The sequence below is a fragment of the Scophthalmus maximus genome, chromosome 16 (genome assembly GCF_022379125.1).
Source record: "Scophthalmus maximus strain ysfricsl-2021 chromosome 16, ASM2237912v1, whole genome shotgun sequence".
Taxonomy (NCBI): domain Eukaryota; kingdom Metazoa; phylum Chordata; class Actinopteri; order Pleuronectiformes; family Scophthalmidae; genus Scophthalmus; species Scophthalmus maximus.
Window position 1 is genome coordinate 9,367,086 of NC_061530.1, and position 20,157 is coordinate 9,387,242.

At 43.3% G+C, this 20,157-nt stretch overlaps 1 protein-coding gene across 1 annotated transcript in view; it reads right to left on the bottom strand.

Moving 5' to 3' along the window:
* LOC118287471 (transformation/transcription domain-associated protein) overlaps positions 1–20,157 on the bottom strand; it is a 76,307-nt gene that overhangs the window by 17,910 nt on the left and 38,240 nt on the right. The window contains exons 46-63 of the mRNA XM_035612707.2: positions 19,760–19,909; positions 18,116–18,315; positions 17,584–17,705; positions 15,757–15,970; positions 15,248–15,427; positions 14,779–14,925; positions 14,245–14,364; positions 12,450–12,737; positions 11,748–11,885; positions 11,428–11,540; positions 10,508–10,643; positions 8,533–8,724; positions 6,287–6,482; positions 5,395–5,513; positions 5,171–5,317; positions 3,970–4,070; positions 1,867–2,068; positions 12–173 (exon numbers count right to left, since the gene is read on the bottom strand). Of these exons, the coding sequence (XP_035468600.2) occupies positions 12–173; positions 1,867–2,068; positions 3,970–4,070; positions 5,171–5,317; positions 5,395–5,513; positions 6,287–6,482; positions 8,533–8,724; positions 10,508–10,643; positions 11,428–11,540; positions 11,748–11,885; positions 12,450–12,737; positions 14,245–14,364; positions 14,779–14,925; positions 15,248–15,427; positions 15,757–15,970; positions 17,584–17,705; positions 18,116–18,315; positions 19,760–19,909 (2,927 nt within the window). The remainder of the gene's footprint in view (positions 1–11; positions 174–1,866; positions 2,069–3,969; positions 4,071–5,170; positions 5,318–5,394; positions 5,514–6,286; positions 6,483–8,532; positions 8,725–10,507; positions 10,644–11,427; positions 11,541–11,747; positions 11,886–12,449; positions 12,738–14,244; positions 14,365–14,778; positions 14,926–15,247; positions 15,428–15,756; positions 15,971–17,583; positions 17,706–18,115; positions 18,316–19,759; positions 19,910–20,157) is intronic.

The following is a 20,157-nucleotide window of genomic DNA, read 5'->3' on the forward strand; positions in this document are numbered from 1 at the left end:
TGTGTTTGTACCTGGCTGATTAGGTTGAGCAGAGGTTTGCCTTCTGAACCAACCAGGCAGGTCAGGAGCTGCGGTATCCACGCCAGCCACTGGATGGGCGGCACTCCAATGCAGTACTTGTCCACGGCATCTGCAAGGGTGTTTTTATCATCAAAGCTGAGGAGCCACAAAACCTGCGGACGGAAAAACAACATAGAAAATGTGAGAGAGGTGAAATCGGGGAAGAGAGAGAGAGACAGGTAAGTAAAAGAGGAATGAGAAAACAATAAATCAAAATGCAACTCTATTCTGCCTAATAAATTTCAAAACAAAGTATGTACTATACGACACCAAGTAGCAAGAGGTAAGGTCTCCATCATTAATCAGACCGTTGCTGCTTCCCCGACTCTGTTGGCGGCAGGGGGAGGGGCTGCAGAGGACTGAGTACATCTTGGCAGTCATCCCTATGATCAAAGCCGAGCCAGTGTGGAGGTGAGCTCTCCTCCCCCGCGCCCGTGTGTGCATCTACATTATGATGAAGACATTAACCCCACTCAACCCCCCAGGCTCTCTTCAAAGAGCCAACGTGGGTACACAGATTGTGTATAATTACTGATAATCACTGGTCATCTCGCTTCATCCATCAGGTCTAAGCACTGCCAACCCGGCTTGGCAGAACAACACCAGAGAGGGCCACCAGAAAAGGGGGGGGAAAAACTTCCAATTGGAATGTGACGGTGGTTGAAGCCATTATTAGAACAGATGATGATAGCAGCGCCTGATGTTAACACCGGACGTGACGAGACCATATTTATTATTTATCCAGCCCGACAGTCTCAAATCTGACTCTCCTGTGGCTCTATGAAAACAGAAACCCAGTAGGCAGTCAAGTTCCAACAATTTCTTTCACTTCCAGTCCATTGCTAACAGAGGAAAGGAATCCAGTTTGTAAAATTTTTAAAAGGAGGGAATAGGAACCTACTGAGAAGAATTGACCATACTTCCCATAATTTTTCTTGCAGTTTGTGCCGTTGTCATCTGCTAGAATGATTTATGCCTCTTTTTCTAAAGTTGTTTCCAGACATTAAGTCCTCATGAGCGACAGACGTGTTCACAACAGCAGGAACATTTCCGCAACATTCATGCGAGTGGCGATTGCCTGGGTAGAGCGAGCCCCGAGTCCTCCTGAGATTTCCACGCTGTGTATTCTCAAATGGGCTCACTCTGGCATTTTCCAGAGATTTTACTAGAAGGCTGGCAGGACGAATTAACTGGGGGGAAAAATGTCCGAAACAACATTTGCGTTCTCACATGCAGCCCCTCCGGAAAATGTCCAGACTTCAAGTCACGTCTAAATACAGCTTGACATGGAGAACCATGTGACTTAAATACAGTATGACAGAGCACAGCAAACGCTTTACCTAGTATAAGAGCATATAGTGGTGTTACAGTGCTAATCACGGAGGGGCCGTACTGAATGAACTGGCGTGCGTGTGTGTGTGTGTGTGCTTGTTTGGTAGGATGCTTGTAGGCAGAGAGTCCATCCTTTCACTTCCCACACAGGGCTTACTCAACTGTTAAGTATGGTAGCATTGGTCTGACTGTGTGCTTTTAAGCCCCCCATGCCAGAGGATGGCCTTCGCTCCACCATCGATCTGCCGTGGGAACCCCTTCCACACTATATACCCCCGGACTGTAATCGATCAAATGACTACTCTCTGCTTGTAACTGTGACAGGGTCTGAAAGAGACGGGGGGGCTGAGGATAAGAGATAAACACCCGTGATGTTGCTGATATTAGCACATCACAAGAACTCTCCACATTCTTACGGCCACACTTGAACATGGATAATCCCACAAAAGGCCTCCTTCCCAGGGCACTTATCACCTTTGCTAGGTACTTGCGGGACTTGCTCTCGTTCTGGTGACGGCAGGCGTGGAGGTAGCAGGTGATGGCGGAGACTCCCAGGTGGAGCTGGCGGTCCTTGACAAAGATGTTCTCCAGATAGTCGCCCCACATGGCCCACGCTTTCACCAGCACGTCGTGCATCTGTACAGCTGCTGAAAAGGCCTTGTTGGCCTCCTCTGACCTGGAACAAAAAAGGGGAGGACAAGTGAGCAGAGGGAGGCAGCTGGAGGGGTGAGAGAGGAGAGAAGCTTGAGTGAAAGGAAAGTCAGAGGGGGAAAAAAAGGGATAAGAAATAGGGAGGGAAATTGTCGAGAGCGATAGAGATGGATGCAACACTTGTGTAACGAGTGGAGAGGAGGTTGAAGGAACAAAATTAAAGGAGAAAGATGGAGTGTGCCAGCAACAGATTACGATGATCATTTTCTGAATTATGTATGACACATCAATAAGCACCATATTTCATTTGCGGACATATTCAAGGCCTTTCCTCCTGGCATTACAGAGTAAGCGTTTAACCCAGCATGAATTACTGTCACAGAGGGTTCATCTATTTTGATACAATGTACTATGTGTTGAACCCGACCCTATCGCGCTGTGTAGATCAATCCTTTTAATACTCGCTGACATATGAGCTTAACATATTCCTATTTAATCAGAAGTGACAGAGCCACGGCGAGGTAAAAAACCTCAGTGTACTGGCTATATTTATCTGTATACTAATGCATTTGCAGTGAAGAGCACGTCGAACACTTAGAGACATCTGCAGTCCGATAAACCTGAGAATCCTTGGGATTTTTACCCTGGCACTGCAATCTAGCAGTCACAATTTAGAGTATTTGATTTGGACACTGTTAAATAGCAAGGCAAAGAAATAGAGGTGAAATCTGGCAGAAGACCCAAGTTTTGACTGCACTATTTATGCTGACAGGGAAATATATTCTGAATCATCAGCTGTTTTCACCACGCCAAGTGGTTTCTAACCACCCACTGGCACGGAGTCTGAATAATTTTTCAACACCTTTCAGCCTCTGATTAATAAATAAGATGCAAGCGGGACCCCAAGACGCGATACCTTGCAGTCAAAACAAGGAGACAGGCCTGTCAATGAAAAAAGCCTCATTGAGCTGCAGTTGGAAAATGGACCTCCATCTTAGGAGTGCTTCCAAAACTACTCTGCCACTTACTTACAGTGAAATGTCTACTAAGCCAATCAATTAAAATGTGTTATTATAAAAGGCATTTTGGCATGTGATTAAGAAATGGGAGCCTGATTGCTGTGGGAGTCAGAGTCAAAGACCCTCAAGTCATAATAAATGGGGTTGCCTCAGTCACTTTGCCTGCGTTGAAGTACATTAACAGTTTCTAATACCCTGCTCAACAGGAGCACAGGCACCCAACAGACTGTCGAATCTCTGACGCCCGTTTGATTGAGGGATCCCAAAATCCTTTGCATATGTGCCTGCACATATGTGCATGCACACACATACATGAGCACGCACACACTCTCTCTCTCTTAACCCCTAACCCCCCACTCTGTTAATTCTCCCCTGGTGTAGGAGGTAGTTAATGATTGCAATAAACCCTGCTGAGGTGAAAGCAAGTTCTGCTGATACCATACATTCCTGCAAATTGCCTGGAGTTAATAATTGAGCTGCATATACATTTAATAGCCCTTCCTCAATTTGTCTTTCACCCCCCAGGATGCCATGTCACGTCAAAGATGACGGGCGTAAAGGGGGGGGGGCTGATGACACAGATTTAAGCTACGTCATTGGGGTCACTAAGTAACACAATCACAGAGTTGCGTCAGTGAGAAGTGCTTATTAAATATGACTGCCATGACCGGAAAGATGAAAACACCCATGCAGAGTTAAGAGACCTGCCCAGACCGCTGACAGTTTGGAGACAGTGTGATGATGCATATAGAGAAGACATTGAGATAGAGAAGACATGGACAGACAGAAGGATAGATTCAGACTGCGCTGAAAACATAAAGGCGAGAGAGATCTTCAAAGTGACAAGTAGTGTGCGAAAGTGGAAAGGCAGCGACAGACGGAACAGCTGGCGTGCTGGTGGACATACTTGTTGATTTGAGCCAGGAACATGCCCTTGAGAGCGTAGAACTCTGCCGTCATCTCCTTGGTGAAGTACTTCAGATTGGTCGACTCAATCACCTCCAAACCCTGAAAAACAAGAGCAAACGACTAACGAAACTGCAGCAAAGGAACGTTCACTGATGCCTGGGAAAGGAATGGTGAGGAAGACAGCACGTGGTCGCTTTAGCCGGGGCCATAATCACAGGTGAAAAACAAACAAACTGCTCAGTGTTCATTAAGAAGTGAGAGAAGAGGTGCTAAGGGAACTAAACTTCCATTATGGTGAGCCTCTGATTAGGTGTCCCTTATGTACTGCTGTGACAAATGATGTGTAGCAGGAGAGAGAGACAGAGAGCACCAGAGGATATGAGGTAGAAGAGGGGGGGGGGGGGGGGGGGGGGGGGGGGGGGGGGATGTGTGCTGGCACCACTTTTAATGACTTGTGGGGTTCTGGACTGCTTCTATTAATCAGAGTACTCCATGGGCTTAAGAGCAAGCTCCTGAGTTACACTCTATTATAAGTCTGCCTGCTATAACTTGTCACCTAGAGCCATCCCAAAACATGTCTGGCTCGCACTGCTTTTCCCATTCAAAAGTATCGCTAACTGTGAAGCTAGTGCAAACAGAAATCAACTCCGAGTGCTCAAGTCACGACAAAAGCATCAGATGTGTTTGCTCTTCAGCATCAGACTCGCGCAGTTCAACTCGGAGGGGTCATCCTCACCACGGCCCACATCTCTCGCAGCGGTGCTGGGTTACAGTGCAGGTGCGTTGGTGCAATATATTTATAATGTTTTGATCACACAATTGCACTGTACAAATTGATTATTTCGCTCTTTCAAGAGGGCGACTTTGTCAATAAAATATTTCATGAGTTACTCATAAGCTGCGATAAAGAATTAGCATTTGCTAATAAAACCAAAGGCGACTTTGAAAATGACAAAAACAATCACCAGCATATTTACATTTGTAATATATTATAAATTACAGGGAGAGTTCTACATGATAACCCTGTGCAATCAAGTGCTTTTCCTGCAGTTTTCATTTTCACCAATACAAATCACAGAAATAAAAATAAGAGAATTAGAGTCCGCTAGGTTTGCATACAAATAGATATTTGGTGCACGAGTCAAATAAACAACGTACAGACACATTTTTCAGAGAGAAGTTTCCACGTCTCATCTTACCTGCATGCATTCATTCTTGCCCATTACACCGGCCAGCTGCAAATAACATTTGACCTGTTGTCGGATCTTCTGGAAGCAGTCGACGATGGGCACGGTCGGGATGGTGTGGATACGACTCAGGATGTCCAGAGCCACGTTCACTAAACCCTGTGGAAACAACAGTGTGACGTCATTTTACAAATCGAATTTTAAATTGATCAGATGAAATCCGTTTGAAGCATTACCTGTTTGCGTCCGATCTTGCCATACTGAATGATAGCAGAGGCCGAGGCATGAACTCCCAACATGGCGTTGTTGTTGTTGGGGTCATGCTGAGTGTTCGTCTCATACGCTGTCACTATAGCTGTGGAGAGAGACAATACAGTCATTTGCTCAGCTTTTTCCTCCTTGTGTAAGTGGGATAGTTGAAAAAAAAAAAATCAGCAAAAAGAGGCAGGGGAGCTTTGAGCAGTGTGAACACTGGGGATCTTCTGGCTCTCTGAAAGCTGTGCTGTCATAACGCAGACGAGGGCACTGGGGACACTAAATGTATTGAACAGTAAATGGGCCATGGTGATGAAATTTTATCAAGAACATTTCATTTCACTTTAACATAAGTTCGTAGGCTGTCATGTATAAATGAGGTGAACTTTATTGGCATGGTGCCGCAGAACCGGCGCTTTTATTATTTCAGATCCTCACAGCCAAGCTGGAGCTCAAGTTGCATGAGACATCACATTTTGCAGCGGCTGCCTCTCGGAATGGTTTCAAAGTCACCGCGGGAGAGGGTAGAGCACTGAGCAAGGTGTGTGTGTGTGTGTGTGTGTGTGTGTGTGTGTGTGTGTGTGTGTGTGTGTGTGTGTGTGCGTGTGTCCTGGAGCCTGCAGTGAGTGCTTTATGGAGCTGACATTAGAAATATACAGAGACCCTGAGGTGGTTCTGTACAATGTGGCTGTTTAAAGAGGACTCCTTTCTTGAACTAGTGTAAACCTCAGCAGCTAAAATGAGAATATGTCTGCATGAGAGTGGAACATTATAACAAACCTACAAAAAAGTAATGCATGCGAACAGAAATATATGTTTCAATATTATTGTAGTAAAACTTTGGGCCTGTCAGTGTGAGCGTGTGTGTCATACCTTGGTAGTGGTGCTGGCGCCACATGAAGATGCTGCTCCAGTGTGACAGGTCGTCAGAGACGATGGGAAGCCGGTTCCTCCAGGTCTTCACCACTGTCTTCATGTCATGGAGGCTGGTGTTACGGCCCAGGTTTGCTGGCTGAAGCCCTGCGTTGATCTGGGCCGCTTCTTGGAGCTCGATGATCTGCTGTGCCGCCTGAGGAGAAATGACGAAAAATATCTGCTCGGGAACTTTTCATACAATGTCGCAGGTACTTCGCCACACTTGCTTGACTCTTTTCACCTCAACTTTAAAACTTTTATGGCGCGTGCCAGGTGGCGGAAGTGGAGCCGCAGGCAAATGGAAAACACTTCTCATGCTTGCACTGGCTAACTTTTTTTTTTCAGACTCAATTTTGTGTTCCTAGGCCTGCTCCACAATCTGCTTCAGAGATTTGGTCCAGAGAGTATACCAGATGCACTACATTTTGCCAATATTTTGTTTACACAAAAACAAACATATGCACCTTGCCTAAGTTTCCTGCCTATTTTGCACAACATTGCACATACTGTGTCCAACTGCTGTCAATCTGTGTACGAGCAAGAAATCCAATGGAAATTGTTTCTTTTTATGTTGTTTTGATGCTCCACAGTCACAATGTTAAGCTTTGCTTGCTTCAGGGTTTTTGATATTAAAAAAAAAATCTTGCAGATTTCTAACTCATCTCTCTCCCATTATTTTATTTTTCCCCCAGTGTTTTAGAACATTACTAAAATGTAAAAATGAAGATGCTATCAAGACAAAGGCAATGTCAACAAAGAGTGTGAGACTCCAGAAAGCCTCCAAAACAAGATGGATCAAACTGACTATAGGTATATTTACCTCTAAGGACAGCTAAACATGACGATCTCTACCACACGCACGCAAAAAAAGCAACGAGTTCTCGAAGCATCCTGCAGCAAACTAACACTTTAACGCACAATTTAGGAGAAGACACAATTTTTCTTTGCACTAAAAATACAGTCCGGCAATATATTTTTATCATGCCACCATCGCAATTTAGGAGGGAAAATCATTATGACTTCCTGCATCGCTTCAATACCCCATCTTCTCCAATATGGCACAGAAAAAAAGGACAAGGAGATGGGAAAATGTGAAAATGATAAGTGAGGGCTTCTTTCTCATTCTGTGAAAAGAAGCCCCATTGATTGGCCCAGAGCCACTATGTGAACATATAATCAATCACTCCATTATAGCTACTCATCAATCAATATTAATGCCAGACCACACAATCGATAGTGCAGGTGATAATCCATTGATCGTAAGTCAGCGCTGAGAGCTGAGATTTGATGATAACTTGATTCAAATGGCATTTGAACCCGTGTGTATTTGCAGACTCTGGGTTTCTCATTTCTCCGAGGCTCATGGAGTCGTGAACGTGAGATATAGAGTTTGGAGCGGAGATTTACAACAAGCCGCTTGGCTGAGTAGAGGAATAAATAGCTTGTTTTCCCGCAGCTAGACTAAATTAATTGGACTGCACATTTGCGAGCACGGGCATTCCAAAATAAACACACACACACACACACTTACAAAGAGTGTAGTCACCCAGTTCAAATACCCATTTTGAAAAGATAAATGTAGTGAATCAGAGCTGTGCTGAAGACTTAACCCCCCTGCTCCGAAAATCAAATCTCCCAAAACAAAATAAATTAGGCAGGACAATATTTTTCACAATTATCTGCTAATATCAGCTGATGGCCCATTTCTAACCTTCATTCAGACTGTCCCATTCATCATGTAAATGTAATACTGCTGCAGGTATTTAATCAAATGGTATCTGATGGCGGGGAAGTAATTACAGCCATTCTAAACTAACTCCTTTTCCTCCCTTTCTCTCCCTGTGTGCTCCTCCCAATTCTGTTCACTCTACACCTTATTCAATTTCCATCACTTTAGTCTCCCTTCTTTTCTCACTCTCCTTTTTCATCTTTTTTCCTGTCTATTGTAATCTCTTAAAACATTTTTTTTAATCATCTATCTCAATTTTACAAAATGGAGTGAGAGAGGGAGATAGCGGACGTTATCGGTGCTACTCAACAATGCACCGTCCCGGGGCTAGATGATCGCTCCACATGCATTGGTCCGAGTGCTTATTACAATAAAATTACTTCTCACCACTATTGTCCCCGGCCTCCTGACTGCCACGTGACTCTAAATGGAGCCGTGCGATAGAGAAACCCCGTCACGTATGTCGTAGACTGACCTGAAGCAGTGGCGTGTGCACATGGGAAACAATGTGAGGCAGCCTCCTCCACTCGCGGATGGCCAGGCTGGAGGCCATCTCCACCAGCCGCTCTATGAAGTTGAGCTGCTGCTCCTCTGGGTGGCAAATGGCCAGGTAGCCACGGTGCATGTTGACCTTCCAGGCCATCTCCTTGGGGCAGCTCAGCTCTACCTGGAAATTCGCACAGATGTCAGTGTCCTTATCTAAACACAGTTTTAAAGCAAAAAAAAAAAAAAAGAAGAAGATTGCGGCTGCAAAGCTTTCAATGATTTTAAAAACGGATGCTTTTTTTATCAAGATGATTCACAAGAACACCACCACTCTTTGAAATAAGAGTTTCTCTCCTTGTTCATCGGAGCAGCATACATTTAATTGCTTTTTTTTTCCTTTTCAACTTGCAATTTTGATAACGTTTTTTTTTTTTTACTATTGTGACTGCAGTGGTAAACTGCTTCATCTTCATCTGCGCTTTTATGTTGTCAAGCAATCTGCCCGTTTTCCTTTAAAATTCATACTGGTGTCACTGCAGGATAAAATGTAGTGCTGAGCGGGCTGCCAATCTCTTCAATGTAATAATTCACAATTATTTTTCTCAACGTTAATTATTGCAGTAAGGGTCTAAGCACCCAGAAAGCCAGGAAACCCTTGATTCGGACAAATAAAACACTATACTGTTTCCTATTTATTTTCTGAATGGTTTCAGCAGGACATTTGTACTAATGACTCATCAACCTGACAAGTCTGACGCAGCGGAGGTGGAGGAGAGGAAAGGGCCCTGCTATTGATTAAAACACTGACAGAATACAAACAACAGCCCAGGGGAGCCTGCTACGTCAAACACGTGGTTCACCTGTTTGTGTGTTTACAAGTGAGTGAGAGAAAGACAGAATGAGAGAAGACAAAAAAGAACAAGAGAGTGAGAAAGCACAGGGGTGCATTTGTGTGAGCTCCAATGTTGGAGAAAATTAGAGTGCTTGATCAAAGCGCACTTATCAGGGGTGACGCCGCATGAATATCCTGGAGACAGGACTGCCCTTATCAAGAGCCAGCTTTAATTGAAAGCAGGGACATTTGGACTTTGTCTCTTTCGGCAGGCAGGTAAGTGAAAGCCTGGCTTCTCTCCTCCACCATAAAACAAATCACCCTGCAGCAGATGCCAAGGCAATTATTCACACACGCAGCCGTCGTAAATATCAGCTGCTAGAACCAGAGCTATGGTGCGAGGGATGAAGAGATGGGGGGGGGGGGGGGGGGAGTGGAAATAGAGAGGGTAGTAATAACAAGAGGATGGCCAAGAATAGAAAAGATGGTGGGGAAGAGAGAGACAAAAGAAAGAAATGGATACACGGAGGAAAGAAGGATTGAAACAAGGAGGAGGGGATATAGCGAGGCTGATGCTGCCACCCAGACAATTTAATTAGGTGTCACCTCAGGACAGAGCAGCTCAATTGGTTCCAAGTCTCTTTGAAAGAGCAAAGCAGGAGTATTTGCTGTATGTCCACGACTATCATCCGCGCGGCACCCATCTACACTTTGTTCAAGAAAACAAAGGACCAATGAATAAACAAGGCAAAACGCTGAACTGTATCTGCCGGGCTTTACGGCCAGCACTCTCATTTCCCCCAGGGGTGTGGGGTTGTGGAGGGGCTGGACAGTACCTAGATCAAGTTACTGTACTTCACATTAACATTAGGCCTGGACTTAATATACAGCATAGTACAGGAAAACAGAAATAATAAGTTTCTGGTTGACTGGGTCCAAGCCTACAGGCTTCAGTGCATCTGTGATTGTGTTAGTGAGAACTTGTGGTCTTAGTTTTCAGTTAGCTGTCAAAATGTTTGGAGTTGTTGCACCTTTAAGTGTAATGTGAAGGCACAAGTGTGTAAATGTGTGTTTAAGTGTGAAGATATGCACACATGCGTGCAGTTTTACAATGCCACTGTGCACTTCTCACCTGTACCAGAGCCTCCTTCATGGCAGCCCAATTGGAAACCCTCCAGGCACACTCCAGCACAAGATAAGGGTTTGTGTGGCCTTTGGATTGGCCGTATTCTGTCAACGGCTCCCATTGGTTCAATTCCTTTGAACATCTGGACACACAAGACAAAGGAGATGAAAAGTTTAGGGACCTTCAATTTCTACTTTTAAATGTACTACAAGGACAAAAATGTAGCCTTTTTATTAGTCCTGTTCACAGTGCGTCAATTGTAGGAGGTCTGCCAGACTAAAAATACAGTTCAGTTACATTTGCAAAGGCCCTTTAGGGTTCTCTATGTCTTGCATATAGTTTTAGTTTGAAACGCATCTCTAAAGCTTCGCTTACGCCTGCCGTCCACACTACTCCAGAGCTTTCATGCTCCTAAAATGGAGAAGTTTGGAAATGCGGCTTGCCCCGTTTCAGTTTGAATTTTTTTTTAGAGTTTGTCATTTCTCATTCATAGTATCTTCTGTAAGTAAGTAACCAACTGTGGAGTCGACAATCTGCTTCTTGTTTACAGCGGTGCGCACATGCTCAGTTTCAGGTGTGTTTGTATGGACGGGAATTAGAACTGATACAGAGCTAAAATGCGTGTGTGGGCAGAGATCGTTTTAGTTTTAATATGCCGTTCTGAAATGAAAACGTGTTTGAATTATTGTAGCCTTTGGCAACATTGTTATTATGAAGTTTTAATTTAATTTAATTTAGATAAAGAGATGCAAAGGAAGTGGACTTGATTGAGGTTTTCCTGCTGGCAGAGACATAATTTCCCGAAACCCTATGCGCCTATGCCATTAATAAAACACTATGGTTTTGTACCCGGCTGGCTTTCACTTGATGTGTAAGACAGACTGTCCTGGGGGATAACAGTATCTTTTCTGTTTCAGATATCTTACCGTATCCAGTGGTCCTCCCAGAGCTGGTACTCAGGGAAGATGGCTGGGGAGATGTTGCTCCTCTCGTGCTCTTTTCTAGCCTTCTCCATTGCTTTCTCGTAGCTTTCCTGGGCCTGAACAGACACAATGTTAAGGTTTTAGTACAGGTTTCTTTAGAGAAATACAATGATTAGTTCAACGTGGTCAACTTGATGAAACTTGCTGTAATATTAAGTTTACGCTTACTGATAATATAGAGAACAAAATATTAAAAACATATTTTTGTATGGTGCTTTACAGTTTAACAGCAGTCCATTGTTTTCTTTGATGTTGTATCTGACCTGTTCAAAGAAGCCATGTTGCTCATAGGCAATGGCAGTAGCTGTCTCTGGAAACTTGCACCTCTTCTGCCACAGACCCGCCCACATGTCCTCCTCTTGGAGCAGAGAGTAAAGCTCTGCCAGGGAGTCCAAAATCTCCTGCAGAGAAACAGAACAAAATGTGGATGGCAGCAGAACAGATTGGAACATTTGCAACGATCAAACTGCAAATTGAATGAAAGCAGCTTTGCTAATGAGCCAAGTTCAAACAGGATAAGGATCAGATTTGCCAGCTTTAAACGTGCAGCAGTTTCAGACACAGGTGAAAACCGTCCAGTGGAAGAGAAGGAAATATACAAAGAACATTTAAAGGACTAAATATAAAATAAACTCTAATAATCCTAATGTTAACAAACCACCAAGCAACTGATGTGCAAAAGGCTAAACGTAATGAGCTTAAGTTTTGGGCCTTTTTGCCTTATGGGACTTCATTTAAATACTTGATATCAGAAATGAAAAAGGCTTTAATAATTAAATTCAGTCCACTGTATTATTCTAGATACACCTACAACTAAACCTGTGGGAATTAACATCGCCTCAAAGAGCTAATATAGTAAGAAACAGTAACATGTACACATTTACATATAGTAATTTTTTTGGGTTAGCCCATCAAGTAAAAAAAAAATGTGTGGATACATTTACTTTTAATAAAAAATACATTACCTGCTGCGGTGGTGTGATGCTCTCCTGCTCATAAAACTCTGTACTCTGCTTGGGCTTGCTGTGTAGGCTGAGGCCCTTCTCAAAGGCCTGCTGCTCCAGCATCAGAGTGGAGCGCAGCCAGAGGTTGTGTGTCTTGCCCAGGTACTTCAGCACGCAGGGGCGAATGGGAATAGGAGGCACACACTGGGACATGGCCTCCAGAAAGCAGTTCAGGGCACTGGGCTGGCAGTCCCGCTGGGCCTGGTGGCTGCCACTGCACAGGAAGGGACTCATTTCTCCAGATAAAGCCTGGAGACGGGAAACAGTGTCCATCAAATAAGAAGTTTCATTTGAGCGGCAGTGCACTGATATAGCATATTGATAAAGGAGTTCTGTTGCATGTATGGTGTGCTACACGATGCCTTTTTCCAGTAAAAGAAAAAAAGGGTACGATAAATGGACTTCACTAAACAAATAGCAAACCATAGAGTGCATTCCTGTGTATTCAGGTCAACAAGTCACAGGAAGAATTTTCTATATTGTGAATTTATACAAACAGACATAGTTTATGTGAATAGAACTCAAAGATATTAGATATTAGAAGGTATTCATTTTGTAATGAAGACATTAACTGTGTTGCCCAGTTTAACTCAGAAGCCCAGCTTGTTTTATTTTTTAATTAACAAAACCTATTTAGCAATTTACTTCTAATTATGGTCATGAAAATTTTATGGAAAAAAGATTTGTCTTGTTTGAACAGCACAGTTCCTCTCCTAACAGAGATCCCTAACTGTGGGATAGTGCTCCAATAATCATAACTGACACACTCAGAAATAAATGAAGTATTAGTAATGGATATAATTTCACTTGCTGTTGATGGCAAGGGATAATTAATGATTTGATGGTCACTTTGATTAGGCTGTTGCTGGGGAGCCAATATGCCATCAAATTTCCTTCCTATCAAGTATAAGCTTTTCTATCATTCCTATGAAATAATCAGTCCAGAGATATAAACCCTGACTAGTAATCAATCTATTTTAACCACAAATTGATGTGGTGTTATAGTGGCACGCAATGCAGAGCTGATGCAGGCATCAAAATAAACACATATGACAAGTCACTTCATGCCTGTCGTGAGAAGAAAAACACCATAACGCTCAAGCCATCGTATTTCTGATGCTTAAGACCTCAATCACTTAAAATCAAGGCCTTTCAGCGACTCTCCAAAAACTCTATATGAATCCGCTTCATTAAACCCATTAAAGCTTTCCTCCCTCAGCTTTCTCGTTTCCATATTTAGCATGAATGAATCTGTCCTCATTCGGTGGAAGTACACGTTATGAGACAGAAATGGGATGGCCAAGGTCAGAGTTACTGTCTGCTTGTTAACATCATGGTAAAGACACCGAAAAGGGTATACGCGACGTAGACGAGTGCGGACGAGATTGTTTGCACAGAAGAAATAAGTGAGTGAAAAATACCTGGGGAGAAGAGAAGGAAATAAGTGCATGTCTGTGGTTAGGATTTATATGAATTTTTTTTTCTTCGGTTGATTGGATTTGAGCAGGTAGTGTTAAGAGCCAGGACAAGTGTCATGCACAGATAATATATCTTTGCCATTGCCTGTAAAATTACATTTTCCCACAAAGTCAGATGGAAATCATGTTGACAAATGAACTGTCATTCATTTTCCATTGCTGAACAGCTTCAACCATCAGCAGACGTCTCTGGCCCAGTCAACACTAAAACATACTGTACATACAGCTGAAGTCACAGAGATTCCTGCTTCTCTGGTCTGCCAGTAAGTTTTACTCACATGTTGCTGCCGATCAGAGAGGATCTTCCACAGGCGGGGGAAGAGCTGGACCCAGGTCCTCTCGGCCAGCGGTGTGGAGATGTGACAAAGCTGGACCAGAGCGTTCAGAAGGGCCCCCGTCTAACACACACACCAGAGAAAAATGACAGATGCTGACTAAGCAATCCACAAGATGCAAGGGCACTGCTTATTTACTATCCTACTGGGTGGTTCAATCCCATTTGACTGATGTCCTAGGTCAGAATCCGTTCACGATTTTATAGCTTAAATAAAAACCAGCAGGGTTCTGCGTCATGAAAAACGTCTGCACAGTAGACAGGAGGGAAAAAAAATGTTTTAAAAATTTGATGAAGTTCAATATTTTTAACTGAATTCTGTACTGCCAGTAGATCACTGAATAATTTGGGTAATTATTAAAAAAAAAAACCTAACAGAACTGTTAGTAACATCATCTGCAGTCACTTTCTTCAACCCCTCAGTACACTCTGAAGGGATGGACAGAGTACTTGCTGGTTCCGGAAGGACCGAACTCACCTTGACCTCCCTCAGTGAGTCGAGGAACTTGTCATGGCGGTTGGTAAGCATGTGCAGTTGGTTGCCTGTGTCTCGCTCAGCTTGCTCCTTGGTCTTGGGGATGGCAGTCTGGTCACCTGGGGCTAACTCTATGTCTATTTCCACGTCCTACCAGGGACGACAAGAGGAGAGGAAAACAATCGTCTTTCAAAAGATCTTAAATATTTACTCTTCATGTTGCACACAGCACTATTTTCAAATGGAATTTCATGTCAATGACCATCAAGAGCCTCTCGGGATGAGAACAGACATGTTGCAGAAGCTAGACTTGCAACATTTTCGCAGAAACACAGTATGTAACACACTCCTATTGGGATAATTGGGCTAAGTTGTGAGAGAGCACGTCTACTGATGCATAGTGGTACGTGTGTGTGTGTGTGTGTGTGTGTGTGTGTGTGTGTGTGTGTGTGTGTGTGTGTTTGTGTCCCACCTCCTCCTTCGTCTCACTGTTCTCCCTCTCACGCGGCTCCTGCTTGACGTGTGTTGCCATGGCAAAGGCGGCGCGGTCATGGCTGTCAGCCAGGTTGATGACGTTAGTGATAGACGGCAGCATGGATCCCTGGCAGCTGGTGCCGATGATGGTGTTCCGTTCACACACTGCCAGCAGAAGCTATCAACCCCACACACACACACACACACACACACACACACACACACACACACACACACACACACACACACACACACACACACACACACACACACACACACACACACACACACACACACACACACACACACACACACACACAGGTGCAAAACACAAGATGGGTAACAGTAAATGACAAGTGAAAGACATGACAAGACTGCCAGAACTAACAAATAAAAGGCCTGAACTAAAGACAGACTTATCTGCGAGTCAACAACACATTATTTTTCCTTCTGGATACGAGGCTTAACACAGGCCCGATGGAAGATCAGACGCAGCGCTCTGTTTACCTCTATGCACTGTTTGATCCAGAAGTGGCTGCCCATTGCCTCCCAGTTCTGAGAGCAGCAGATGTAGAGCAGCCTCTCATAGACGCGCCGCTTCATGGAGCCGTCAAACACCTCAAAGAACTTGGCTCTGATCAGTGGCTGAGAGCAGCGGAGCCCCGAGAGGAACGCCGGCTCCAGCTTGGACGTGATGTCACTTCCCGAAAGGCTCTCATCCCTGAATAAGATGATGAACAAAACATTCATTTTTCATGGTAGAAAACAGTTGTGGATTATTAAAAAAAAAGTAATGCACTATGAACCTCTACATGTATTGTAACAGATAGTAGAAACAGCATGGATTCAAGAGCCAAACATTACAGTTAGACATAATTTTTAAAAATGTTTTTGCTTCAGAGTTTAATTTTACCAAGACCCTTTTATAAAGCAAACAGGGGCACATACAGTCATCACCCACGCTAAGGTCTGTCGAGAGAAAAGTAGTAATATATGCCAATACTCCCTGGCCTATGGCACCGACACAGATATGGTGTAGAAATTTGAGGGGCGGGCGTGTCTATGATTTGACTTTTATTAACGGTATCTATAAAATTATTATATTAATAAATATCAAGGTGATACATTTTTATAGATGCAAATTCATTTTAAGTATTAGCTTTTTCCCCACCTTCATTATCACATTTTCTAAAAAAATATTTGAAGGAATTATCTGATCCACCGTTTGACTGTCAAAACAATTTAAAGAAAACTCTGAAAGTAATAAGTATTGAAAAATTGATCACTCAAATTTCCTGGTGTTGTTATGTAACTGCAGACACAATCACACTTACAAAATCCAACCAATCTAATGATTGGGTTCAAGGGTTCGTTTATAAATACGACTGGCAGCTGCGATTCCAAGCACATCACAAGCCCCAAAAGTAATCTCATAGCAACGTATGAATGTAGGGCACCTGGGAAGTTTTAATAGCCATGTCATGCCATGCTGAGGATCACTGAAGTGTGAGGAGATGGCAGTTAACACTGAATATTGGTTGAAATTAAATATCTGTGATGTGGAGACTGCGGTGATAGTGAAGCACTAAATGCCACGGAATAAACACTTAAATAACAAATGTCATAATTTCTGCGTCGTCCTGCTGCATTGAATGTGCCTCGTGGGTATGATTCACATGAACAGCAGGAGGAGAGTAAGGTGGGATAAAAGCCAGGACAAAGACGAGGCTAGTGTGGCTGTACACTCCCCCCCATTTGTGCTATTCTCTTGATCACATATTGTTGTGGAACAGCTGCTTTATCATTCCATTAGCATTACTTGCTGTCCATCATGGCTGCGCTGCTCGTTTGAAACATTTTGACATGAAGAGCAGATGGTGTGGAGGGATAGAGGGTACATTTGGCTGATTAAATGTGTATGTGTCTCAGACTGAGAGACAGAGAGAGCCCTGCTTTGATGAATGGCAGACAGTAGGACAGTCTCTCCCCTCTGGCCACCACCTGCTGGGTGTCCTGTCATGAGTCCTGACATTGCTGTAGCTCTGCCGAAGACCCAGTTGCAAAATCTATCTATCACTACCTGCCGTCTTTCTCACGCCTTCTACACAATACCACCAACCGCCTTCTACACAAATTATTTTAATGTATTCCTCTGTTGACATGTGCCCCCGACAAAGCATTTTCATGATCTTTCCCCATCTCCATTGTCCATTGCTTTTGTGTCTTTCCCCACCCCAACCTCCCGACCTTCAGCCCTCCTTTTAAGATGGATGCAAGGGCGGCATGGCGTCAGCGGCACGGCCATTTGGCCATGTGATGAATGGCGGTAATTACCTGTAGACGTAATTAACGAGGTCCAGGAACTGGCCGTTTAACTCAAGTTCATCGGGGAAACGCTTCTCTATGTAGGTCATCATCTTCACCAGCAAGATGGACTTCTCGCGCAGGTTCGGCATCTGGAGGGAAAAAATATGTTGATTAGAAAAATCACAAAGAGAGACAATATTAAAATAAAAGAGAGGACAGAAAGAGGAAAGATAAAAAAACAACAGATGATGTATTCAGGTATTTTCTTTTAACTGAATCTCTGTGTGCACCTCAGTCCTTCACCGCTCGCTCTCCTTCTACAGCTTAAAAAGAAAATATATAACAAAGACCCCTCTGTGGGTATTATGCTAATATTAACTTGACTGGGTTTTTAAAAAATGTGCTTGGCTTGTTGTTTGTCCAAAGGTTTCAAACCTTTTAAAACGTACATTGCTGATTCAGTTCTTGGACCTACACATGGCATTATCAGAGAAATAATACAATGGTCTACTTGTTACATTGTAACATTCAGTTACACAAGTAAAAGCCTCCTCCTTACCTGGTTGGCAGCCATCGGCGAATTGTTTTTCACCCACTCTTCCACAATTTTGACGACGGCGCGGAGGATTTTGGGGTCAGGCGACTTCTCAATCAGCGACGTGAGAATGACCTGGATGAAGTTCTTCCTCATTTCCATGCTCATGACCGACAGTCGTGTCTTTACCAGGTCAAGACTCAGCATCACCAGCTCACTGGTCACTACAAAAACAAAGATGTCATGTGGTAAGAAGCGAAACCGAGACAAATGTGCTGCAGAGAACACCAAGCCACAACAGCAGCAAATTTAGTAGCAATACTCATAAGAAGTGTTTGTTGACATTTATGGATGATTAAACCTATTTCTTTTTTTGTTATGCCAAAATGTAAGTGCTGTAATAGAAATGCAAGTTTCACCTCAATAATGTTAAAAGTACAAAGTAATGTGACTACGCTCACATTACAAATTTAACATTTGCATCTATGTTTTTCCACTATGACAGCAGCTAAAATACAACTAACATAGTTCTAATAAAATCAGTTCCTCGGGTAAGATGATTAGATTTGGAAGACAGGCGAAGACCTTGCTGGTCAGATAACCTTTGGTCTTGGTGACTATAAGTGTTCCTGGTGGAGAGTAAATGTCTGCATTTCCCGATATACTCATTAGGGGCCCATTTAAAGCACTGATAGCATCTAACAACCATTACCTTCCGTCTGAAGTAGCAACAGGAATTATGTTCGCCCTACTTCTAGAAACCTGGTGAAGCCAAGCTCAGGGAAGAAAGTGAACAGGGAACATTGTTGAAATTTGTAGTAGTCGTGACGAAGCTAAAAAAAAAGTAAATAAAGCTTAAACTTGTGAAACTCTTTACCCTTGCCGACAGAGATAAAAAGCAAGTTGTGTTTCCAAGTCGAACAGTGACTACCCTTTCAGACGCGGGGCTGAACAGCACAAGGTGAACCATCTGTCGAGTGGCTATGAGACGATACAGGCTGGTAACCAGAACTGAGGAACGTTCCCTGTGAAAACAGACTATCTGTGGATGGAACTCCCCTGACCAAGACAACTATTGAGGACACAGCGGCCAGGCGCTGCTGAGATAGATAGGATATATAAGCTACAACCGAGACAGAAAAAAGGGACCATGCATACAAGTAAACATCAAGAAGTGTGGTCACATGGGAGTGTGGTTAGTTTTTAATTCATTGGTGGTTTCACCATCTGTACAGCTGTAACTCAGTGACAGATTGCACATCATTTTAGATGTTTACAAATCAGATTTTTATTGTATAGATTTTCATTACTGCTCTTCTCTTTTTACTTACAGTGTGTAGTTTTTCATTTGTTTTGTTATGCACCAAAACACAAAAGCAAATTTATTGTGTGTGAAAACCTACTTGACAATAAATAAGATTCTGATTCCAGTGCATTTGTTTTTTATACTCAACAGCTGGTAGTGCTGTATTGTCATAGTATCCCCTCTTAATAATAAAAGTTGGTATTTGTTACTAGTGGCACAATTCTGTCCAAGTATGTTTTGATGTGCTAATTATCCTGTTATATATATATAATGCACTATAAGGTACACTGTGTATGTGTGTCTGTTTGGGCTGTGTATGGCCTTCTCATATCTTTCCACTGAATTTATGTCCACACATGTACCTGTGCTGGTCTCCGTCACCCCAGGATTGGCCTGCTGGGGACTCAGGTGTTCCCGCACCATCTTCTGTAGCGAACGCATGAACACAGAGATGAGGCGGTCAATGTAGCTGGCATTGTAACTGCAGGCTGACTTCAGGATCATCAGTGTTCCTGGAAGACAGATGAAGGGGAGAGGAAGCAAATGAATGGAGGAGAATTTAAAAAAAAGGGAAATGTAATAATCTAGACAAGAACCTCGACCACTGGAGGGGGGGGGCAAGGTAACAGACACGTACACCTGAAATCAGCTTGTGTTCATTTGCAGACAAGGACTTGATTTTTTTCTTACAAAATCTAACAAAAGTTCCACCGTGTCACAGAGGCAGAGATGGGTATGACTAATGTCCCTCTCTGTAGGG